This window comes from Dermacentor variabilis, chromosome 5, assembly GCF_050947875.1.
Source record: "Dermacentor variabilis isolate Ectoservices chromosome 5, ASM5094787v1, whole genome shotgun sequence".
NCBI classification, from domain to species: Eukaryota; Metazoa; Arthropoda; class Arachnida; order Ixodida; family Ixodidae; genus Dermacentor; species Dermacentor variabilis.
Window position 1 is genome coordinate 30,048,847 of NC_134572.1, and position 24,493 is coordinate 30,073,339.

The 24,493-nt window shown below is 48.3% G+C and overlaps 1 protein-coding gene across 1 annotated transcript in view; it reads right to left on the minus strand.

Moving 5' to 3' along the window:
• LOC142582397 (ceramide synthase 1-like) overlaps positions 1-24,493 on the minus strand; it is a 55,382-nt gene that overhangs the window by 12,047 nt on the left and 18,842 nt on the right. Inside the window, exons 4-6 of the mRNA XM_075692072.1 lie at positions 23,036-23,197; positions 20,551-20,698; positions 518-642 (exon numbers count right to left, since the gene is read on the minus strand). Coding sequence (XP_075548187.1) covers positions 518-642; positions 20,551-20,698; positions 23,036-23,197 — 435 coding nt within the window. The remainder of the gene's footprint in view (positions 1-517; positions 643-20,550; positions 20,699-23,035; positions 23,198-24,493) is intronic.

Consider the following 24,493-nt stretch of genomic DNA (forward strand, 5'->3'; position numbering starts at 1 on the left):
TGGTAGGACAAGAACTAGTGCCATCTCGTACCAGCTTGTAAAAGTTTGCCATGCATGCAGGTACGCATGTGACGCTTAGTGAAGCTTGTTTTCCGAATTTTTGCACTCCAGGATAGGGTTGCAGGACTTACACAAGTAAATACAGTAATTTTGACAATCTGCATTTCTTTGAAATGCTTTCGTAAATCTAAGTGCATGAGCTTTATTATCTGCTGTGTGTTCTGTCTCCATCATAATGTGACCACCATGTCCTAAGAAATGAAACGATGAGACAAGCTTTTGCTTAACTGCTGGCACTGCTAACACACTGTCTTGCTGCATCCCACCTTTCCTGCTGTGCCAGCAAGTACGTCTGCTGAACTCTCCAAACTTGCCAACTCTATCACCATACATTCTACTGCCACTGCATTCAACAATGAACTGCTCTAATTAACCAAAGCATTAATGGCTGAGTACAGAGTTCTTTAGGTGCCTCATTAAATGGTGCTCTAAATGCTAGAAGATGGCTGGTACTCACGTTCGGTGGTGGCCATTGCTGGCAGATGGTGAAGAGCACAACTTCTCAGCCACATCGTACTCTCGTGTGTCATCCAGCTCCTGGATGTCGCCCGTCAGCACTCGCACCGTGAACAGCACGATCAGCTGCATCACAGACAACGCTGGAACATGAGCCTCTCAGTGTCGTTCACTTCAGGCAGGGTGAACAGGCAGATAGCCTTTTTTTTTAATTAAATTAAATTATGGAATTTTACGTGCCAAAACCATGACCTGATTATGAGGCACACCGTTGTAGGGGACTCCGGATTAATTTTGACCACATGGGGTCACAGGTGCTTTTGCATTTCGTCCCCGTCAAAATGCAGCTGCTGTGGCTGGAATTTGATCCCGTGACCACGTGCTTAGCTGCACGACACCAAAGCCACTAGGCAACCACGGCAAGTGTGGTAGCCGTTTGGAACAAGCCTAAGAACGTCTTGCAACTTGTCCCAAAAATGGCCTGAAATAGGTTGAGCAAAGCATTCATTTAAAAAACCAATTGCTTTTGTGCAAAATACAGAGGGTTGCATAAATAGAAGCACCAGATATACATTCGTTTTCCAGCTGAGCTGCAAGTTAATTTGAGCTCAAGCTTTGCACAAAATAGCGTTATGTATTGAGTATCATTTAACGTTACGTTTATGACCCATACTGGCCTGTTCTGTTCACAACAAAGATGAAGTGCACGTAATCTGAAATTACGTCACTCAAAAAATGACAATTTTGCTGCAAGGAAACGATGGCGCCGTCTGTCACCAGTACAGTGAGAGGCACATTTAACCATAGGAGTGGCAGATGGCGCCACCATATTGTTGCAAAAAATCGAAATTTTTTTGTGCATCGCTACAGACAATGCACACTAGAGCTGTATTGTGAATAATACAGGCAAGTATTGCTTGTACATGTGGAATCTATTAAACTGAACCTACTGCTAAATGTTACCCCAAGAAAAACATAATGTGGCATAGTTTTACTCTTTCAGTGTCACTGACGTACCAGTACATTTCCAAGTTTCTGTCCCGCCATGTCATTGCCATACCTATACATTTTCCACTTTCTCCACTTGGACGTGTGCAGTAACATGAAGTTGGAGAGCTCTGAGGTAGTTCCGCCATCTGCTGTATGTTTCTAGAAGCATATTGACGCGTGTACTTGTTTGTCTTTATCGGGCGACACGTTTTACCGCCTAACAAATGTTATCGCACAGCGCAGGACGTGCCTGCATGTATCGGAAGTTCCTGGAATGTTATCGATGCTTCTGTCCGCTGTCTCTGACCGAACCTTGTGTAATCTGATCGCATGTGTGCGCGACGCGAATAATGTAGAACTTTGTGGAAGGCACGCGGGTCCCAGCGATTACTCTGGAACATTCAATGACTGATGTATAAAAGCCGACGCGCTTGACCCGCTGGTCAGATTTTCGACGACTGCCGACCGCGTTCGCCGCTATCGTTGAGCTATAAGTGTAGCCTGTTTTTGTGGGCACAGGTTCGCCCAATAAGAGTTAGTTTTGTCTTTCACAGCATTGCTACTGTGTTCTTCAACGTCACCACCACGTGACATCTGGTGGAGGTGCTGAGCAAGTCCGGACATGAATGATAATTCTTGCCGAGCAGGTTCCAGTTGGCATGATGAGGTGTCCTCCAGCGGTCCGAATTAACAGGCCTTCCCATGCAATCTTAACTTTCTTCAACTGGGCTGCGATGGCTCCACTCATGACGGAGTAATCGCCTCCTGTGTCTACTAAAGCGGTGACTGTGTGGCCGTCCAGAAGCACGTCGAGGTCGGTGGTTCTTTGTCTTGCGTGACAGTTAGGCCTTGGCGTCGGATCACGGCTGCATCGCATTGACGACGGTGGCTGATACGTGGCGTTGTCAGGTGGTCTTTTGTCGGCATATTCTTTGCTTCCAATCTTCGTCGGGACGGCGGCGTGTCGTTGTTATGTCGTCGAGGCAGTCTCTTCGTCAGTTCGACGAACAGCAATCGCACCTCCATCGGTTGCTACATTTAGTTTTCCGGATATGGACTCACGGATCAGCCCCGGGCTGGGCCAGTGTATGGACGGCGCAGCGGCGACAGGTAGTGGCCTGGTGACAGCGAACGGGACAGTCGTTGAGGGCTCCACTGAGTAGCGGCGAGGTAATTGGCAACGTCACGAGGGCGTTGACCTTCCCTCGGGCGCTGTGCGTTGACGGCGAATCCTCACAATCCCAGGTCGCGGTATGGGCATCGGCGGTACACATGGCCGGCTTCGCCGCAGTGGTAGCAGAGCGGGCGTTGGTAGGGGGCGCGCCAAATGTCCGTCTTCCTCGCGTAGGTGCGCTGGGCAACGGGTGGTCGTGCTGGCGGTGGCGGCAGATCACGGAACTGCGGCGTGACAGGGCCCTGGCGCAGTCGCGGAGGGGGACCTTGACGGCGTGCGATGGCGGCGTAGGTCATCGCTTCTGGCTGGGGCTGCGGTAATTGAGGTTGCACCTCAGGAGCTCCCAGCGATCGCTGAACCTCATCTTTCACGATGTCAGCGATCGAGGCTACTTGAGGCTGCGACAAAGGCAAGACCTTGCGCAGTTCTTTGCACACAATGGCCCTTATGGTCTCTTGGAGATCGATGGAGCCCAGCGCTTGGATGGCGCACTGAGGCGTGAGCACTTGGCGGTTATATTGCCTAGTGCGCATTTCTAACATTTTCTCAATCGTCGTAGCCTCTGTCAGGAACTCAGCTACAGTCTTCGGTGGGTTTCGGATTAGTCCGGCGAAAAGTTCTTGCTTTACACCTCGCATCAAGAAACATACTTTTTTCTCTTCAGACATTTCCGGGTCGGCGTGCCAGAAAAGACGGGTCATCTCTTTGGTGAAGATGGCGATGGTCTCATTGGGTAGTTGGCCTCGAGTTTCCAGCAGAACTTTGACCCTTTGTTTTTGGACAACACTCGTGAACGTCCTCAGGAAGTTACTGTGGAACAGGTCCCATGTTGCTAGGGTGAACTCCCGGTTCTCGAACCAAGTCCTCGCGGCATCTTCCAAGGAGAAGTACACGTGTCGTAGCTTATACTCAGAGGTCCAGTTATTGAAGGTCGAGATCCTTTCGAAGGTTTCGAGCCAGGTTTCAGCATCCTCCGACGTAGCTCCACGGAAGGTAGGGGGCTCTCTGGGTTGTCGAAGTACGATGGGTGACATTGGGGCAGCCATTGTGGTTGTCTTGGCCACAATCTTCTTGGTCTTCTCAGGTAGAAGTCCATGCTCCGGGGGCAGCTGTTGTAGACGACGGCTTGCTCGATGGTATGTGACTACGTTGGTGCTCTCTTTACGGTCCAGGCTTGGATCACGGCTTGTCGGGGGCGTCCGGTACATGGACGAAAAGTACCTCCACCAGATGTCAAGTGGTGGTGACTGGTGAAGCCTGGCTACTGGCAAATAGAAGTTGACGAAAGGGATCGCGAAAAGACTGCCTTCATCATGCCAGATGGCCTCTATGAGTTCAAAGTTATGCCATTTGGACTGTGCTCAGCACCTGCAACGTTCCAGCACGTGATGGACATGGTTTTAGCAGGATTGAAGTGGCAGACCTGTCTTGTTTACTTGGATGACGTCGTCTTCGTCGGAAATTTTGACGATCACCTTAAGCGGCTTGCGACAGTATTAGAGGCCATCAAGTCATCAGGGCTCACTCTGAAGCCGGAAAAGTGTCGCTTCGCTTATGATGGGCTTCTATTCTTAGGCCACGTCATCAGCAAATCTGGGGTACGGCCCGACCCGCAGAAGGCAGCTGCCATCGCAAAGTTCCCGCAGCCAATCAACAAGAAGGCAGTGCGCAGGTTCCTTGGCATGTGTGCCTACTATAGGCGCTTTGTCAAGGACTTTTCACGCATTGCGGAGCCGCTAACACATCTAACGAAATGTGATGTCGAGTTCAAGTGGGAAACGCCGCAGGCCGATGCATTTCAAGAACTCAAACGACGCATGAAGTCGCCGCCGGTACTTGCACACTTCAACGAGGACACCGATACTGAAATACACACTGACGCCAGCAGCCTAGGTCTTGGTGCCATCCTAGTCCAGAGGAAAGACAGACTTGAACGGGTTATATCTTATGCTAGTCGGTCACTGTCAACAGCAGAAGGCAATTACTCTACAACTGAAAAGGAATGCCTCGCCATCATTTGGGCTACAGCAAAATTCCGCCCTTACCTCTATGGCAGGCCATTCAAAGTCGTCAGCGACCATCACGCGTTGTGTTGGCTAGCTAGCTTAAAGGACCCTTCAGGACGGCTGGCGCGGTGGAGCCTCCGACTGCAAGAATATGACGTCACCGTAATATACAAGTCCGGAAGAAAACACTCTGACGCCGACTGCTTATCACGCGCCCCCATCGAACCCCCGCCGCAAGACGACGAGGACGACGACGCCTTCCTTGGAATAACAAGCGCGGAAGACTTCACTAAACAGCAGTGAGCAGACCTGGAGCTAAAAGGCCTCGACGAGTATTTGGAAGGGAACACCGACGTTGTCCCTAGGGCATTTAAGCGCGGGTTGTCTTCGTTCACACTACAAAACAACCTGCTTGTGAAGAAGAACTTCTCACCAGTCCACGCCAGCTACCTTCTTGTTGTACCGTCAGCGCTACGTCCAGAAGTACTGCACGCCTTACACGACGATCCAACCGCTGGGCACATCGGATTCTCCCGGACACTGTCGAGGATACAGGAGAGGTATTACTGGCCACGTCTGACCACCGACGTCGCCCATTACGTCAAAACATGCCGAGACTGTCAACGACGCAAGACACCACCGACAAGGCCAGCAGGGTTACTACAGCCGATCGAACCTCCTTGTCGACCATTCCAGCAGATTGGGATGGATTTGTTGGAGCCATTTCCAACGTCAACATCCGGGAATAACTGGATTGTCGTGGCGACGGGCTATCTCACCCACTTCGCTGAAACTAAAGCTCTACCAAAAGGCAGCGCAGCCAAAGTGGCGAAATTTTTCGTCAAGAACATCCTGCTGCAACATGGTGCCCCAGAAGTCCTCATCACCGACAGAGGAACGGCTTTTACAGCAGAGCTCACTCAAGCCATTCTGCAATATAGCCAGACAAGCCACAGGAGGACAACTGCGTACCATCCGCAAATGAATGGTCTTACGGAGCGCCTGAACAAGACCCTTGCCTACATGCTAGCGATGTACGTCGACGTTGAGCACAAGACGTTGGATGCAGTCCTGCCGTATGTAACCTTCGCTTACAACACCACTGTGCAAGAAACAACACAGATCACGCCGTTCAAGTTGGTTTACGGCAGGTACCCGACGATGACGCTCGACGCCATGCTGCCGCACGTCACTGATGAGGAGAATCTTGACGTCGCTACCTATCTCCAGCGCGCCGAAGAAGCCCGACAGCTCGCCCGCCTACGAATCAAGAACCAGTAGCGTACCAACAGTCGACACTACAACCTCCGACGACGCTTCGTTGAGTACCAGCCCGGCGACTGTGTTTGGGTATGGACCCTGATACGCCGATGATGACTGAGTGAGAAGCTATTGCGACGCTACTTCGGACCCTACAAGGTGATCTGACGTATTGGCACACTGGACTATGAGGTCGTGCCAGACGGCATTTCGCATTCACAGCAGTGCCGCGCACGATCTGACGTGGTCTACGTGGTGCATCTTAAGCCCTTTTACGGACGCTGACAAACTATCCTTATTTTGTTGTTTTCTTTTCTGCGAGTGCTTCTTTATTACTTTCGTTTGTGCGCAGCATCGGGTCGATGCTTTTTAAGAGGGGGATATTGACACATGTACTTGTTTGTCTTTATCGGGCAACACGTTTTACCGCCTAACAAATGTTATCGCACAGCGCAGGAAGTGCCTGCATGTATCGGAAGTTTCTGGAATGTTATCGATGCTTCTATCCGCTGTCTCTGACCGAGCCTTGTGTAATCTGATCGCATGTGTGCGCGACGCGAATAATGTAGAACTTTGTGGAAGCCACGTGGATCCCAGCGATTACTCTGGAACATTCGACGACTGATGTATAAAAGCCGACGCGCTTGATCCGCTGGTCAGATTTTCGATGATCGCCGACTGTGTTCACCGCTATCGCTGAGCGATAAGTGTAGCCTGTTTTTGTGGGCACAGGTTCGCCTCCTCTCCTCTCTCCCTGTTTGCTCAGTCTGGGTTTTTGTTAATGCACTGCGGAACACGCCCCTTCATGTGTGTGCTTGCGTGCGCGTCTGCAAGTGCAAGGGCTCCCACACTTGTACAACGCTACGACAGTGATTCTTCATTCAAATATTCGTGCCACCATACAAAGTCACCAATCTTGCATGTTTCTGCTATCTGTTGTAGGTTTATATAACTGCTGTCTTGCTGTCTTCGCTATGGCACACCTCTTTCCCAGGGACCAGGGTGGTCCTTTCATCAGTGTGCTTCCTCCAGGATTGCTCTGCGCTCTGTTGTATCTCTTTCATCCGTTGCTCTCTTTCTCATCTGTTTCTCTCTTTTCTTTGATTGGTCAAGTTCCAACAAATGAAAGCGCTCCTATCTTGAGCATGGCCATGTGATCACTTTGAGATGGCTGCTCGCTTAGAACCATCAGCTGTTGATTGGAGTGGTGGCTCTTTCCTGACTAGGAATACGAGCCAAGCTTGGACTCACACGAGCCAAACTTGGAATAGAACAAGCCCAAGCTCGGACACAGTGGCACCATAGCAAAAGAGTGCGCATCGAAACTAAACTAGGTAGGAAATGAGTAATAAAGCTAGTACTGTGAAAACTATACAGAAGGGATTTGCCATTATCTGTATCATTTTTTCCTTCCACAAAAGCAAAAATAAACTATGGCGAGACATGGCGTTTTGATCTACGATAACAAAGTGGTGCCTAAGCACGCAGCTCCAAGCACTGCATGCTCGAGCCACCGCTCGAACAAGAAACGATTGAGCCAGCTGCGTTCAGTAATTTCGTCTGTGTTCAACTGACGAGTAATAAAGAATGTGGGAGATCATAAACCACACATCTTCCCACAAGTGGTGACCACGGATGCCAGATGGCAACATGCCACCTGTTCATCCATCAGAGTTTGCAAGGCCATTCTCATTTTCTGGGCTATGCTGCCAGAAACCTCTTGCCACAACAGACCATGGACACCGCACCCTGTGACGCCGCCTCAATGAATGCCACGGCAACCGACCCTGTCGTCGCCAAAATCAAGCTACCCTAATTCTGGCACTGGGGAGGATCAGGTAACAGCAAGTTTGTTGAAGGATGGTGGACAGATTGTTCTAGAAAAACTGGCCACCCTGTATATGCAATGCCTCATGACCTCGAGCGTACCGGAATCTTGAAAGAAGGCTAATATATACCTAATCCATAAGAAAGGAGACGCCAAAGACTTGAAAAATTATAGACCGACCAGCTGACTGTCCGTTGCCAACAAAGTATTTACTAAGGTGATCGCAAATAGAATCAGGAACACCTTAGACTTCTGTCAACCAAAAGACCAGGCAGGATTCCGTAAATGCTACTCAACAATAGACCATATTCACACTAGCAATCAGGTGATAGAGAAATGTGCGGAATATAACCAACCGTTTATACAGCTTTCATTGATTATGAGAAAACGTTTGATTCAGTCGAAACCTCAGCAGTAACAGAGGGATTACGGAATCAGGCTGTAGACGAGCCATATGTAAAAATACTGAAAGATATCTATAGCGGCTCCACAGCCACCGTAGTCCTCCATAAAGAAAGCAACAAAATCCCAATAAAGAAAGGCGTCAGGCAAGGATATACGATCTCTCCAATGCTATTCACAGCGTGTTTACGGGAGGTATTCAGAGACCTGAATTGGGGATAAAAGTTAATGGAGAATACCTTAGTAACTTGCGATTCGCTGATGATATTGCCTTGCTTAGTAACTCTGGAGACCAATTGCAATGCATGCTGACTGACCTGGAGAGGCAAAGCATAAGGGTGGGTCTAAATATTAATCTGCAGAAAACTAAAATAATGTTTAACAGTCTCGGAAGAGAACAGCAGTTTACGATAGGTAGCGAGGCACTGGAAGTGGTAAGGGAATACATCTACTTAGGGCAGGTAGTGACCGCGAATCCGGATCATGAGACTGAAATAACCAGAAGAATAAGAATGGGCTGGGGTGCGTTTGGCAGGCATTCTCAGATCATGAACAGCAGGTTGCCATTATCCCTCAAGAGAAAAGTGTATAATAGCTATGTCTTACCAATACTCACCTACGGGGCAGGAACCTGGAGACTTACAAAAAGGGTTCTCCTTAAATTGAGGACGACGCAACGAGCTATGGACAGAAGAATGATAGGTGTAACGTTAAGGGATAAGAAAAGAGCAGATTGGGGGAGGGAAGAAATGCGAGTTAATGACAGATGAAATCAAGAAAAAGAAATGGGCAGGACATGTAATGAGGAGGGAAGATAACCGATGGTCATTAAGGGTTACGGACTGGATTCCAAGGGAAGGGAAGCGCAGCAGGGGGCAGCAGGAAGTCAGGTGGGCGGATGAGATTAAGAAGTTTACAGGGACAACATGGCCACAATAAGTACATGACTGGGGTAGTTGGAGAAGTGTGGGAGAGAGGCCTTTGCCCTGCAGTGGGCATAACGAGGCTGATGATTATGATGAATTCTGGCACACCGACTCAGAACTCTGGTTTCTGAGCATCGAGCCACTTTTTGATGGGATCAGACGGAATCACAAACTGTGAAGCTCGACCATGTCATCAGTGCATTACCACCTCCCATCATCGCCATCGGCAGGAATATTCTCCGCTCCCCGCCTCCTCAAAATCCGTATGATGATCTGAAGACCGAACTCATATGCCAGACATCTGAGTCGGAACAGCGTAGACTGCAGCAACTGCTCACCGCAGAGGAGCCTTGTGATAGAAAAGCTATGGAGATTCTGCACCACATGTAGCACCTCATCGGAGACTGCTCTGCCGCACTGGATGCCTCGATCCTTCACGAGCTGTTCCTGCGGCGACTACCTCAGCAGGTATGGATGATCTTGAGCACATCATCATCCAAATCACTTGACTCACTCGCACAGATGGCTGATAAGATCATGGATGTTGGTACACCTGTACTCGCTGCCATCGAGAGACCCTGCGCTCAATCAAGTGATGCCCCACTCCGTGATGACCGCTTAGACCATCTCCTCACCACCTACGAGATGCTCAATCGCAAGATCGACTAGCTGACGACCCAAATGAACTTGCTCAAGGCCAACCATCAACATAGCGCATCACACAATCGCCGCCGCTCCCGCAGTCATGTCAGTTCACCGAGTACCCACCGCAGCATGTGCTGATACCACCACCGGTATGTAGCCCACATTCAGGAGTGCCGCCAATCTGCACATTTGTGGGAAACGCGCCAACCTCACACTGAAGGCGACGAGTGCTTTTGGCCCAACAACCAGCCACCTATTTTACATGACCGACTGCGTCAATAAGGTGCATTATCTCATCGACACCGTTGCAGAGGTGTGCGTAATCTCTCTTACGCTGGAGGTCCGCCGCCGCCACCTCACAACTCCACCTGTCACCACCGTACGAACATACAAACATACGGACGGTACGAACATACGGACCTACGATGTCACCTATCACATTGTGATCAAGGGAGAACCAGTTTTTGCAAGTCCACCTGCCGTGGTTGCTCAATGGCTATGGTGTTGGGCTGCTGAGCACGAAGTTGCGGGATCGAATCCCGGCCACAGCGGCCGCATTTCAATGGGGGCGAAATGCGAAAACACCCATGTACTTAGATTTAGGTGCATGTTAAGGAACCCCAGGTGGTCAAAATTTCCAGAATCCTCCACTACGGCGTGCCTCATAATCAGAAATGGTTTTGGCATGTAAAACCCTGTAATTTAATTTTTTTTAATTAGTTTTTGCAAGTCCTTGTCGTCTCGCTCCTGATCATTACAAGATCACGTGGCAAGAGTTCGAACATATGCTCGAGCTCGTATACATCCACCCATCACCTGGTCCATGGTCATCGCCGCTATACATGGACCCCAAGCGCCCTCCAGTTACTGCAGACCATGACGTGACTACCGTGCCCTCAACAATGTACATGGAACCCCGTTCATACGTTTTTCACCGGACTGGGAAAAAAAAAACGTAACAGCCGGGAAAACGCAACAGTGAGGAAAGCTCCGAAAATGAACGACAAAAGTGCAGCTTCAACTATAGATAATTTATTTCTACAGAGTACGCTTAGGACTTAAAAAAGTCCAGAATGATGGCTTGCCGTTTCTTTCGCTTGCTAGAACTCACCACACGTTTCTCAATAGCCTGGAAGGCCGCATTGCTGTCAGTGTCGCTGTGAGGTGCGGCGTACCTGCGGAGGAGGTCCAGAGCCACGACGGCCTCTCCAAAGCTAGGATTTGGCAACTCCCCGGCATCATGCGGCTTGTGCTCCTCCTCGTCACCGCGCCACGACAATGGCAACGGACAAAGGAATATCCGCGAGAAATTTTGCCCTCTTTGGCGTAATCATGCTATCGTGTTAATGATTGTTTAGTATTGCTGCGGAGCGCGCGCGTCGGAGCAGCCCGGTTGCGCGCAGCCCGGCGTGGTTTCACGAGAAATGTAAACAAGGGAGGAGGACTGGCCCGATAGGCGGAGAAACGCCATGAGCAACGCCAACGTCCTACTTCACTTTAGCTTCACAAAGAGTGACGTCAGGGCCTCTCGTAGGTTTCCACAGAGGAAGGGTTTCCTTCCTCCATGAGTCGACCCGTCCAACAACCATGCGGTGACCGTAATCACAGTGATGATAGTGAGAGCATTTTTCACGAATGGCTACCTAGTGGCGGCCTCTCGAACTTGCGTGCGGCTTCTTGCAGCCAGTTCCATAGCCAAGCCCGGCCAAGCCCGGCCAAAATTAATCGAAAGCCAAAATGGCGGTTGGAGCACACTGCCTGCTTTAGCCCAGGCGGGTTCGGGATGCTAAGTTGCGACGTATCATGCGGAACGTTTTCACAGCTACTACGTAACAGCGGGGTTCCTTATACATTGGATCCTATAGAAGCTATGCCGGGACCGGACGAAAACGATGTAGCAGCCGGGAAAACGCAGCAGTGAGGAACATAACAGCGGGGTTCTACTGTAGTGACAGAACCAGGATCAGTGCCCCATCCCACACATTCAGGACTCTACCATGTTGCTGCACGGCTGCACAATATTCAGTGAAATAGACCTAGTCAAGGCATACCACCAAATACCTATGGAACCTTCCGACGTACCTAAGACAGCCATAACAACCCCTTTTGGCATGTTTGAGTACCTCAGGAGGCCATTCAGTCTGCGCAACGCCACACAAACGTTTCAACAATTTGTCGATCAGGTTCTCTGTGGTTTGCACTGCTGTTTTGAATACATCAACAACATCCTCGTCTTCCGAACGTCAGCAGATGACCATGCACTTCACCGTCGCCAAGTGTTTGAACAACTACAGAAGTATGGGCTATAGTCGTGAACAGACCAAAGAGCAAGTTTGGCATCAGTGCACAGGACTTTCTTGGCCATCGCATCTGTGCCTGTGCGATATCTCCTCCTGCTGCTCGTGTGGACGCTATAGTGCAGTTTCTACGACCTTCGACTACAAAGCAACTGGGACAATTCCTTGGGCTTGCCAATTATTATCGACGGTTCATTCATCACTGCGCTGCCGTACCGCAACCGCTCAACTTACTCCTGTCCAGTCAGACAAAAGCAAATGCTCCCATCTCGTGGACAGACGGTGTCAAGCGTGATGTTATTGGGTGCAGGATCACTCCAGCAAAAGGCAGCACGCAGAAGCATAAACACACATCAGACTTGTATTGACGCACACAACATATATAAACGGCACACACACGCGACAGCTCCCCAAAATACCTCACATGACATGCAGCTATATACTTGTATCAGTCAATTATAATCGGCCTACAGTTCAGGCGGAAGCGCGTGTCGCTGTGTTGGAGACCTTGTGGAACTGATGTCGGCCAGTGGAGTCGCACAGCAGCGTCGGCCGGCCGGGTCGGACAGCCGGGTCGGACGGCCGCGTCGGACGGCCGGGTTGGACAGCCGCGTCGGACGGCCGCGTCGAACGGCCGGGTCGGACGGCCGCGTCGGACGGCCGGGTCAGACAGCAGGGTCGGACGGCCGGGTTAACAGCCACGTCGGACGGCCGGGTTGGACAGCCACGTCGGACAGCCGGGTCGGACCGCCTCGCGGGGTTCATGTGGCCAGCCGCACTCACCGGGTCGCGTCCGCAGCTGGCAGAGTAGTCCTGTGGCCGCTCACTCGAACGTTCGATCGCCCCAGTCCAGGACCGCCAGCCCTCCTGGGCCAGTTGCCCAGCGGAAGAGCGGGGCGAGGTAACTTCTCAGCGGGCGACAGCGTTGGCTCGGGTATGGCGCAGTGGCATGGGCGGCGATAGCACCTATGGGCCAGACGCCCAGCGAGGAAGCTCTTTTCCGTCGAACGCCGAACCTCGCGCACTGCTCACGCCATGGGACCACGGGCCACCCTCTCTCGTGCCACGCTTTTCTGAGGCGCCACTGCCGACGCTCCCAAATTGTAGTCGATGAAGATGATGGCCCTCTTGCGGGTATTTGCAAAGAGTCGCTGTCATCTTCGCCACCACACGGCGCACTGTCTTCATATGTTTAGGCTTCGCACTCCCGCATACCATATATTATCACATCAAGACAGTTGCATCAAGGAAGCTTTCGCCAACGCGAATCTCCTTGCACATAACATGTATGACGCCATGACGTCACTCGCAGTGGACACCTCGGATGTCGCCATTTGTCGCATCGCCAGTTTGTCCATGGTGTGTGGCAGCCAGTCGCATTCTTCTCGCAAAAGCTCATGCAGGCCAAGCATAGATACAGCACTTTCGGTAGTGAACTGCTGGCGGCCTAATTGGCTGTGACACATTTCCGCCACTTCCTCAAAGGTCAGTAATTTTACATCCTCACTGACCACTGATCACAGAGAACAGCAATTTATGATAGGTAGCAAAGCACTGGAAGTGGTAAGGGAATACATAATACTTAGAGCAGGTAGTGACCACGGATCTTGATCATGAGACTGAAATAATCAGAAGAATAAGGATGGGCTGGGGTACGTTTGGCAGGAATCCTCAGATCATGAACGGCAGGTTGCCATTATCCCTCAAGGGAAAAGTGTATAATAGCTGTGTCTTACAGTAAAACCTCGTTAAACCGTACCCACTTGAACAGTAGTTTCGTTTTAAAAGTAGTAAAGTCAAATCCCCGACTCAGTGACCATTGAACATAATGTGTTTTGTATACGCATAAACCATGCTAGCTTATTGCGTATGCATCAGTTAAAACGTAGCGTTTCAACTTTTCGTCGTGCAAACACGGCGGTGCGCCGTCTGCATCGGGCAGCCCAGCAGAACAACAAGCCTCAGAGATCAGAACAACCGCCTCCAAGCGCCCTGTGAGTTTGTGCGTGAAACCACATCAACATCAACATCATTTCGACGCTGTGCCAGAGAGTGTTATGGCGTCGTGCGAGCAATGACTCGCGTTGTTCCAAAGCTCAGGTAAAGAAAGATGCCGGGTACTCAGCATAGAAGAAAAATTAGACATCGTTCGTGCTATCGAACGTGACACGAAGAAGTCGGCGCTGGCACGCAACAGGGATCTGCTGTTGACTACAGTGTGTGGCATTTGGAATGCGATGAAGTTGCTCGGCAGTGCTGCTGTGAGACATGTCGGCTACGAGGTTCGACTTTTCACCATCATTGCCTGTGTTGTTGCCGAAGTGTCGACTAGTGACAGTGATGAGGACAACACGGAAAGCAACAGCATGGGCGGTTCAGGCCCGACAGTGGCATAAGCTGCGCATTACGACAGCCTCATGAATGCAATCATCGCGACGAGAACAGGGGTGCGATAACTAACTCTATTCCAAATGAAAAGTATTCCAAACTCCGGCACCCGGCAATGAAAAAGGCGCCCGCTGGACTTTTGCAGCACTACTGTGCACGTGCACGGAGAATACGTAACGCCAACGAGGAATCTGCCATGCGAGTGTTTGCCGAGAAGAGGGGGCTGGCTGAAAAGCTGGCATGCAGCTTCAGTAAGTTTGAGGCCGCTGTTGTCGTCGTGCTAGGCCGTCGTGGCATCAAACGAAAATAACATTTTTATCACGCGAAGTGAATAAATATTGCATGTTTTTTTTCCCTTTCATCGCACTCTCTCTGAGTTCCGTTTTCGACGGGTAAGTGGGCGATCTCCATGCTATTTAGTACATAGTACTAAATACATAGTACTAAAAAATGGTAGTACACAGTACTACCATTTAGTACATACTTTTTCTGAGCTCCGGCCAACTACGGTTTAACGAGGTTTCACTGTACCAGTACTCACCTACGGGGCAGAAACCTGGAGGCTTACGAAAAGGGTTCTACTTAAATTGAGGATGACGCAATGAGCTATGGAAAGAAGAATGATGGGTGTAACGTTAAGGGATAAGAAATGAGCAGATTGGGTGAGGGAACAAATGCGAGTTAATGACATCTTAGTTGAAATCAAGAAAAAGAAATGGGCAGGACATGTAATGAGGAGGGAAGATAACCAATAGTCATTAAGGGTTACGGACTGGATTCCAAGGGAAGGGAAGCGAGCAGGGGGCGGCAGTAAGCTAGGTGGGCGGATCAGATTAAGAAGTTTGCAGGGACGACACGGCCGCAATTAGTACATGACTGGGGTAGTTGGAGAAGTATGGGAGAGGCCTTCGCCCTGCAGTGGGCGTAACCAGGCTGATGATGATGATGATGATGATGCTAATGATAATGATGCTGCTGCTGCTGCTGCTGCTGCTGCTGCTGCTGCTGCTGCTGCTGCTGCTGCTGCTGCTGCTGCTGCTGCTGCTGATGATGATGATGATGATGACTGACCACAAGTCACTTGTATATGCTTGGACCGCTACCAACTCTGCCCACACTCCCCGTAAGATTTGCCAACTTGCCTACATATCTTAATTCACAAGCAACATTCGACACATTAGCGGCACAGACAGCCTAGTTGCTCACGCACTATCCCGTATACAAGTCAACACAACTGTCCAGGAGTGCCCACCCGTGGATTTTGCAGCTATGGCTACAGCACAGCAAGAGGACAGAAAACTTCAGGCCTTACGACTGAAGGATAATTCCCTCCAACTTCAAGACGTGCAACTTCCAGGCTGTAATATTCCTTTGGTTTGCGACGTCTCTACAGGTTGTCCTCGCCTCTACGTTCCACCACAATTTTGTTGCACCATCTTCGATGCCATGCATTCCTTGCCGCACCCTGGTATTCATGCGACTCAGCACCTCATCACTACATGATACCTGTTGTCACGCATGAATAGTGACGTCCGAGGCTGAACATAGGCTTGTCTCCAGAGCCAGCAAACAAAAGTTCAGTGCCACATCGTCAGTCCACTGGGAACCTTCAGACCTCCTGACAAACATTTCAGCCACGTGCACATCGATCTGGTCGGTCTTTTACCACCATGCAAGGACAATCACTGTATCTTAATGTGCATCAACCGACTCGTGCATTGGCCTAAGGCAATGCCACTCAGTGATATCACCGCAGAGACAGTCGCATTAGGTCTTATCACAGTATGGATTAGTCACTACGGAGTTCCCTCGACCATTACAATATACCGAGGTCGTTAATTCACTTCGCGCTGTTCCATGCGATGTCCCAACGGCTCAATGTCATTCACATCAAGACGACGGCCTAGCAACCCACATCCAATGGCATCGTCGAGCGCTTTCATCGCTAGTTAAAAGTCTCGCTCACAGCATCACGGACACTGATACCATGGACGGAGCGTCTACCACTCATTCTGTTCGCCATTCGCAGTGCGATACAGACTGACGCCTCCTGCTTCTCGACGGAGCTTGTGTTTGGAATTACATTGAGGCTACCTGGGCAATTTTTTGACCGGGCTTCAGTACCAACGCTCGACATCAGTGATTATGCCAGTCGCCTCACTGCTGCCATGGCAAATGTCTCTCCTGTTCAGTGCCAACATTATTCATGCCAAACCTTCGTGAATTGTGCTCTGCGAAACTGCACGCACGTCTTTGTGTGGCACGACACAGTGCGACGACCACTACAGCCACCTTATGACGGCCCTTACAAAGTCATCAAACGCTGCCCCAAGTACTTCGTCCTGCTGATGAATGGACACGAAGACAACATATTGATTGACCGCATGAAGCCTTCCTTCCTCGACACCGGCACAAGCACTACATTATCGCCTAGAGGTCGCTGCTTCGTAGCTTGGCTCTCTTGCTAGAGGGAAGGGGGGGGGGGGGGCCTATGGCAAGCCATCATCATTTTAGTCAACGATAACGAAGTGGTGCCCCTCGAGCCACTGCTTCAACAAGAAACAATCGGCCAGCTGCGTTCAGTAATTTCGTCTATGTTCTACTGACAAGTAATAAAGTATGTGGGACATCATAAACAACACACCTTCCCACAAAACCACTGTGTTTCTTTTATAATATCCAAGAAAATTAAACCCCGATATTGGGGCATCCGTCACATCTGAAAGGGTTCACCCGTTGGCAAGCAAATATTATGCACGCTGCGGGGCCCTCCATACTGATTACTTTAACCGCTTACAGGCGCTACACAAGCTTCTGCTAAATCTAAATATTAAAAATATAAAAAATGTAGCCTGCAATGTCATGAAAATACAGTGCTATCTATTGACATTTTTAAAGAATTAAAAAGCATATTTCTCAGACCAGCATCGACAGATACATTTTTAAAAGAACAATAGGCATCGAGCAGCCATCATAAGGCACCAGCAGTGCGCCAGCAATGTGCTGGCGAACAGCGCCGTGAACGGCAGCAGTCAGAGCTATGGCATGTGAAACAGACAACGGGATGAAGGCACTCGTGGTGCTTCCAGTGAAATCGCACTGCAGGTTTTAAGGCCTGACATACCGGAGAACACATTTTCGTGTGTCTGCTTTTGAGAAAAGTTACCACTTGTACAAGGCAAATCACATTCCTAGCATCAGGTAATAGTTAAAGTAGAAAACTAGTCCAAATTACAATGTAAATGAACACCGTGAACAGAGCTCACTGCAACAAGCCAATACGTTGAACTTAAGCAGTTCCAGACGTTATTTTGCTGTACACATTAATATTGCTGCATATTTAATCATGTAAATAGGCGAAAGCCACAGATATTATGGACAAAAAAATTTACCTCCATTTTTGTTTGTTCTTTAAACTGCTTCGCCGATCGCATATGTGCCGGTAAGTTCCCGTTCTCTGTCCATTGCAATTCTTTTGTTATCTTTGAAATGCTTCGCCATTCTTAATGTCTTAGAAACTAGCCCAATCTTCAGTCACATACCACTTTAGCCCGACGGGAGTCATCGGTGGTGGCGAGTGTGAACATGCCACTGCGTTTGCGTTCACCGTTGATGCACACAGTCATGTGCCAGGTGCAACCGGAGTTAGTAGGCGCAAGGAAGAAAAACATACCCTAAAGGAAAGACTGATACACATCTAAGATGGCAAAATGACAACTATAAATCTGAGTATTCGCCTTCAGTGCCCAAGCTCCAGAGCCGCTACACCTGTGGAGGCAAAGACAGGCGATTCGCATGGGACATGAAGCTTTTGCATGTGAATAGCTCGTTTATTAATGTTAGAACTAGACTATAGCAAAGCACTGCCGGAAATGTGCAGTGCTCAGCAATTGAAACACGATACTCGGAGTGCATGGCTGCCACCATTTTCTTCTTTAGCCACAAGTGAGCGCTAGGTGATAGCCGTGGGACCAAATGCAGTCACAATGTGTCACAAAGGTTCTTGCTTTCACTGTATCCTATGATTCATCAGCTTGGCATCCCCAGCGCTTACAGTCAGTGCAAAAAGTACTGGCGACCACGTGCTTCGAGTATCGTGCTTCAATTGCTGAGCACTGCAAGTACTGTGGCCTACAGACCGCGCATATCAAGTCTTTCTGCCATTTCATCTGGTCCACGTGATTCGAGTATCATGCTTCAATTGCTGAGCACTGCAAGTACTGTGGCCTACAGACAGCGCATATCCAGTCTTTCTGCCGTTTCATCTGGTGAGGCCATTATGAAAAACTATTAAAATGACTGGCCTAACCAGCTTCAGTCATGCTTCAGTAACTGTTCGTGCGCACAAAAACGCAACATGTTTGATCAGATTTGGTTTCACATGGCATTTCGGCAATCAAAACGGAAAAAAAGCTATGGAACATATTACATCACACAGCTGGCGGCAGCGCCTGCTGCACCTAGCCCGGTCATCACATTCACATGCCATTACATTTGCACCGCTGCCGCATGAAGGCACCACCGGTCCAAGCTCATCTCATGCCCCAATCACCGACTTTGGCAATGTCGTCCCTGTTGTTGGGCCTGATGGTTGGCCGGCTTTGATAGACAATGGTAGACAAGTGTCTAAAGAGGCACAGCTACATTTTGTTGTGTGCAGGAGAACTTTCCAACAACCTTCCAGGCATGCTACTCAGCTGCCATATTGTTTAGGGAGCAAACTAGCCTGCATAGTTTTCAACTTCAATGCTGTCTTCATGAAGCTGTCTATCTTGGTGGATTTGTCATAATTGGACCAAGAGCCCCCTCAGCGGTACAATATTGTAATAGTTCTGAAAGTAGACAGGTTGCTTTCCAAACAATTATCAGATCGCACTATATATGGCCACTGTCTGTTTTGCTGTCTCTTTAGTCGTCTACGATGAGTACTAGAACAGAGACAATCCATTGAGAATGTTCAATTGAGAATAGAAACCTTGCAATGCTTTTTCTATGCTAAGCAGTGACTTAGTTGCAGAGAAATTTGTGACCGAAGGGGCTGCACCATTTTTCTATAATTCAAATTATCCAAGCTGTAGAGGCAATCTCAAAGATTGTGCTCTGAATGGGGCTATTGCCTGCGCCACACCTGTGAAAGTTGCCAACCAAATAGTGTGGAGCAGGACCAGTTAATTCGTCTGTAGCAAAATCTAATTAAGTCAACCAAAGTGTCCTTTCTTTCATCTTAATATGCCAAATAATTAAGTTCACCTCAGATGCACATTGCAGCTGACAAAAAGAGAAGTTCCAGTCCATCCCTGCAAAAACTGCAGTGCACATCTAAGGTGCAGTACCACCAACTAGTTCTGTTCATCCTTTCAGTGTAACAAACTTTTTTTCTCACTTATGACAGCTTTCTTCTTGGTCAAAATGATGATTTCCACAGCTTGGAGTAGTAATCCATCACTTTATGTTGACTTACAATCTGCCTTAAGTTTATCTTTAAAGAAAGTCTATTGTAGAGGAAACATCAGCAAAGAACTGAAGGTGATTAATCTTTAGTTCTTTGCTTGTGCTTAGCTTAAATCTGAAAGTTAAAGTATTTGTGAAAAAAACAAACATTCTGGGGTTTTACGCGCCAAAGAAAGGGTATGATTATAAGGCACAAAGTGGGTGCTCCAGATTAATTTTGGCCATCTGACGTTCTTTAATGTATGCTTCAATCTAAGTGCACAAGCATTTTTTTCATTTCATCTCAATCAATGCAGTTGCCGCAGCCGGGGTTGAACCCGCGATCTCAAGTTCGATTTGTGAAAGCAAGCTCATGTCTCAGTTGCACACAGCACGCTACACTGACATACATGCTCATGGACAGCGACTGCCGCTTCAGGAGCTCACCAATGAACTTTGCATTTGCTGAAGCACAGTATTATGGCACCACCTAGCATGCACTTTGCAAATGACTGCTCTTGCCTCTGAAATTTTTGTGCTTTTCGTGCATGAGTCATTTTTCCACCTTTGTTCTTATCTTTTTCTTTCTGTTTGAGTAAACATATGACACACAAGAGGCTTCAGACAAGTTGACACAGACCAGTACAAACACCAAATATATAAAATAACAAATATATAGAAGACACACCGCAAACCAGTAGAGGTTCATGACCAGGAGCACCGACAGCAGTCCCAGGAAGAGCAGGTAGTGGGCTGGAAACACCTGCTTCACGAACAGCCCCGTGCTGGCCGCATACATCACCTTGCGTGGGTAGTAGTGCAGCCGCATCAGAAACCTGTGCATCAAGATGGCTGTGTTTGTTACTTATAGAGTGGTAATCGTTGTGCGTTCTTTGACATCTCAATATGTCCAGTAGGCACAGAACCAGCTGGATTATTCCATGCCAACTGTCGTAGCCTTGACACTCAACCACCTGTGATTTCTTTTTTTAAATTTCGAAGCCCTTCAGTGTAATAGAAAAGGTCACTTCGTGAAATATATTTAGTGAAAGAAAAATTTGACCAGTGCGAGCCCCACCCAAGCCTTGTCGTAAGGCACAGAACTATGCATCATAAAGGCAGTGCCAGAAAAAAGAAAAGCACAGTTCCTTTATTCTGACAGTAAGACTGTAGTCTTGCTGTCGGTAAAATCGGCAATTTGCTTCATTATATCGAAATTTCATTCTATTGAAATTTCACCTTTTATGCAAATAAGTACAGTCGCCGATCGATTTTTCTCACATGAAAGGGGGCCGCAGAATTTTCCGAATTACCAGGCGATCGAAAAAAGCAAATTTGAATGAGAAAACAATTAATTTTTATAAATTTGGGAGTCGGTGACAAATGATACGGTTTCATACCACGTACGTCGACGATATCTTCTCGGCACTACGAATTAAGCGAAGCCAGCCACGCTCACGCGTGCGCTCCGCCCCCGCGGCTGATAGTGTCATCCGCACTGGGACGACGCTATCGAGAAAAGCGCCGGCAGCGGGGAGCGAATGCTTCGTCTGCCTCTCGCTTCAACAGGTCACCGAAACTTGAGATTATGCAACTTACAATACTAAGCGCGCAGTAAGACAGCTTACATGGTACCACGCCGTTTCGGCATGCCCACTCTTTACTTTGCATACGCGGCAAATTACCAATAAAGCAGGGTGCGCGGCTGCGTATGTACTCAGCGGCGCTTACAGCCATGCGCAGCCACGGCCAAGACGTACGCCAACCTTTTCTACGCCCTAGTGCGCGCTTGATCGCGTTACCACGAGCTCGCTTCCCTCCCCCTCTTTCCCTTTGCTCGCACGGGAAGGCGGCACTCAAGAAGCCACCAGCTTTTCTCATCCTCGCACATTTTCACTTGCACCTAATGCGCACAGTGCGCGGGGCACGATAGAATCTTATCGCACTTGAACTTTATAGGGAACATGATGCAGCTCCACTTCAGCGGTTGCTGTTGTTGCATGGAGTGCGATTTGAGAGGTATGTTTGCAAGCAGCTGCTTGTAACTCAATCACTGACCATCTGCATCCGTGGAAGTTTCCATTTATTGTTTCAGCATTCGTTTGCGGCAGCAATGAAATTTCATTATATTGAACTGGCATACAAGAACACTTCGTTATATAGAAGTTCTAAATACATAGTGTTCTATGGACAAGAGGTTATGAAAAGTTAAATACTTTGTTCTATCGTGAATTTCGTTGTATCGAAGTCCATTGTATTGAGCTTTAACTGTACTTCACTTTATGAAAAAATGAGAAAATATTCAAGATTAAACCTCGATATTTGAAGGTCATTTTTATTGAATAGACAGCTTCTGTTAATTCGACCCTGACGAATCGGCAGGTCGAATTAAAGTAGATACAGAAAATTGCTGATTCACTTGACAGTATTCGCCTGATTTTAATGCATGCCTGCTTTCCACGTATTCAAAGTAGAAAGATAATGTAGAGGTAACATGCCTAAACAAGGTAGAAATCTGATGCGCATCCAATTGTTTAGCAAGAAAAATTGGCGAGGCTCTACTATATGTTACACAGTGGCAGCCGGCTTCCAAAAGTTAGTTCTGCCACAATCCAGTTATGTTATGCAGCAAAGCATACAAACGTCAAGAATGCGGTTTTTGGTTAATTTTTCTTGACACAACAAAATAAAAAGGGCCACGTTAGAATCGAGTAAATACATTAATCGGACATTGTGAGCTACCATTACTGCTTGAAGATATTCCTAGGGCAGGCCGCAAATAGGTGCTTATAACGGGAGATGACATGTGTTCAACGTATTCACTGTTCTGTGAGCTCTGCCAAGAATGACTCTGCTGGTGAGGGGGTCACTACTGGGGTCACCATAGGGATCAGGCACGTGCATGCTGATGGGTAAAGTTTGAATTATCCAACGAAGGCCGACTTTACGATCGAAATAACGAAAGTTTGGGCCAATAGAAATGCATGGCAACTAGCCAGGACCTACGGCCAAGATCAAATTAACTGAAAAATCAAATCAACAGAAGTCAAATTACCAGAAGTCTACTGCAGCTGGCCAGACGGTTCCAGAGAACAAGGCACAATAGCTTTTACATTAAAATGGCTACTGGACACACAACAAGTCAGGAAAAAGGAAAAGGCAGAAGTACTTACCAAGTGATGGCAAAGCAGGCAAAGGCAACGGTGGCCATGTGGTCATGCACGGCGTGCCTGCGGCCACCCCGCACCTTGAGATACACATTGAGCTTGGAAAACTCGAGCAGCACATCCGACAGGTCATGCAGCACCAACACTAGGACACCTATGTTGTGGCACCTGGATGGATAAGGAAAGACAGGCACGGCCAGTCACGAGACTCGAGTGAGAACAATCTGACTGCCCTATTCACTATTGTACAGAGCTGCTGTTATCGTTTTGAATGACTATGGCACAAGTCTACTACTAACTACCACATTTAATTTCTGCACAGATAAAAACTCCCACAAGAACTCCCACTCCTCATCTGACCCCATATTAACAATCACAGCCTTTGAAATATTTCAAGAAATCTATGCGATTAACTCACACATATAATCACATACAAAAATCTTCAAATCTGTGTAAAGAGCAACTCACCTCAACTGCTAGTACGATGAGCTCCAGAAACAATCTTGTTTTAACAGATCCAGTCATCCCCATTGAAACTCAGCTAGAGCAGTGCCACAGCAATGCACTTCACAATACTGCTGTCAAGTTGCGCCACGAAACATTCATGCATATCCCACAGACCTACCTCGTTCTTAGATATCTAAGGATTTTCAGTAAAGGTTATAGGCTTAAAGATAGTGCATTTTCCTATGATGACAGTAATAAAGTTTTAATTTATATGTCAGGATGACAGAGAAAGAAATTGCACCAAAGTACAAAACATAAGCATCAAACTCAAAATGCCCTTGATTTAGTGCTGTCAGTGTTTCTTCATGCTACACCTTGCCTACGAGAGATGTCACTTCAGTTCATTACACAAAAGCCAGGATCTCAGTACGCAAACAGCCATGAATTCTGTTCCCACCAAATTCTGTTCCTCCCAGTGACTTGGGACCAAACCCAAAGCCTTGTACATGTTTGGGAAAATGGTTGAAAATGCTTCAAAGAGGACCATGCCAAGATGCCTAAAGGAATGGCTAGCTATGGGCACAGCGCAGACACAACGCACCAGTGCAGATTGGACAGCCACATATATACTTCCGCCTTATACAGTAGCAACTCAACATCAAAACTAGGTTGTAGCCGCCTTTGCATGTCCCCTTCTTTAGGTTAAACGAGGACAAGAGAATTCACCACTACTCAATATCACAAATTCAAGTGGTGCGACTGAATCGCACACCAGCTGCTGCAAGTTTGCGCACCATCCCAATCACGCTGTGGAGGGTGTCCTGGCACACACTTTGGCTCAGTCACATCAACTGGCAGTTGATTCTGCACTGGATTTTGTGGGTCTGCTGGATTGCTGCTGTGCCTCTGGTCAGTGTCCTTGTATGAAGGGCATGTCCATTGCACTGGCCACTCTCAGTTTTGATGACATAACACCGTGGTCTTTGTATCAAGCTGAGAATTGTTTCTGTCACTTCT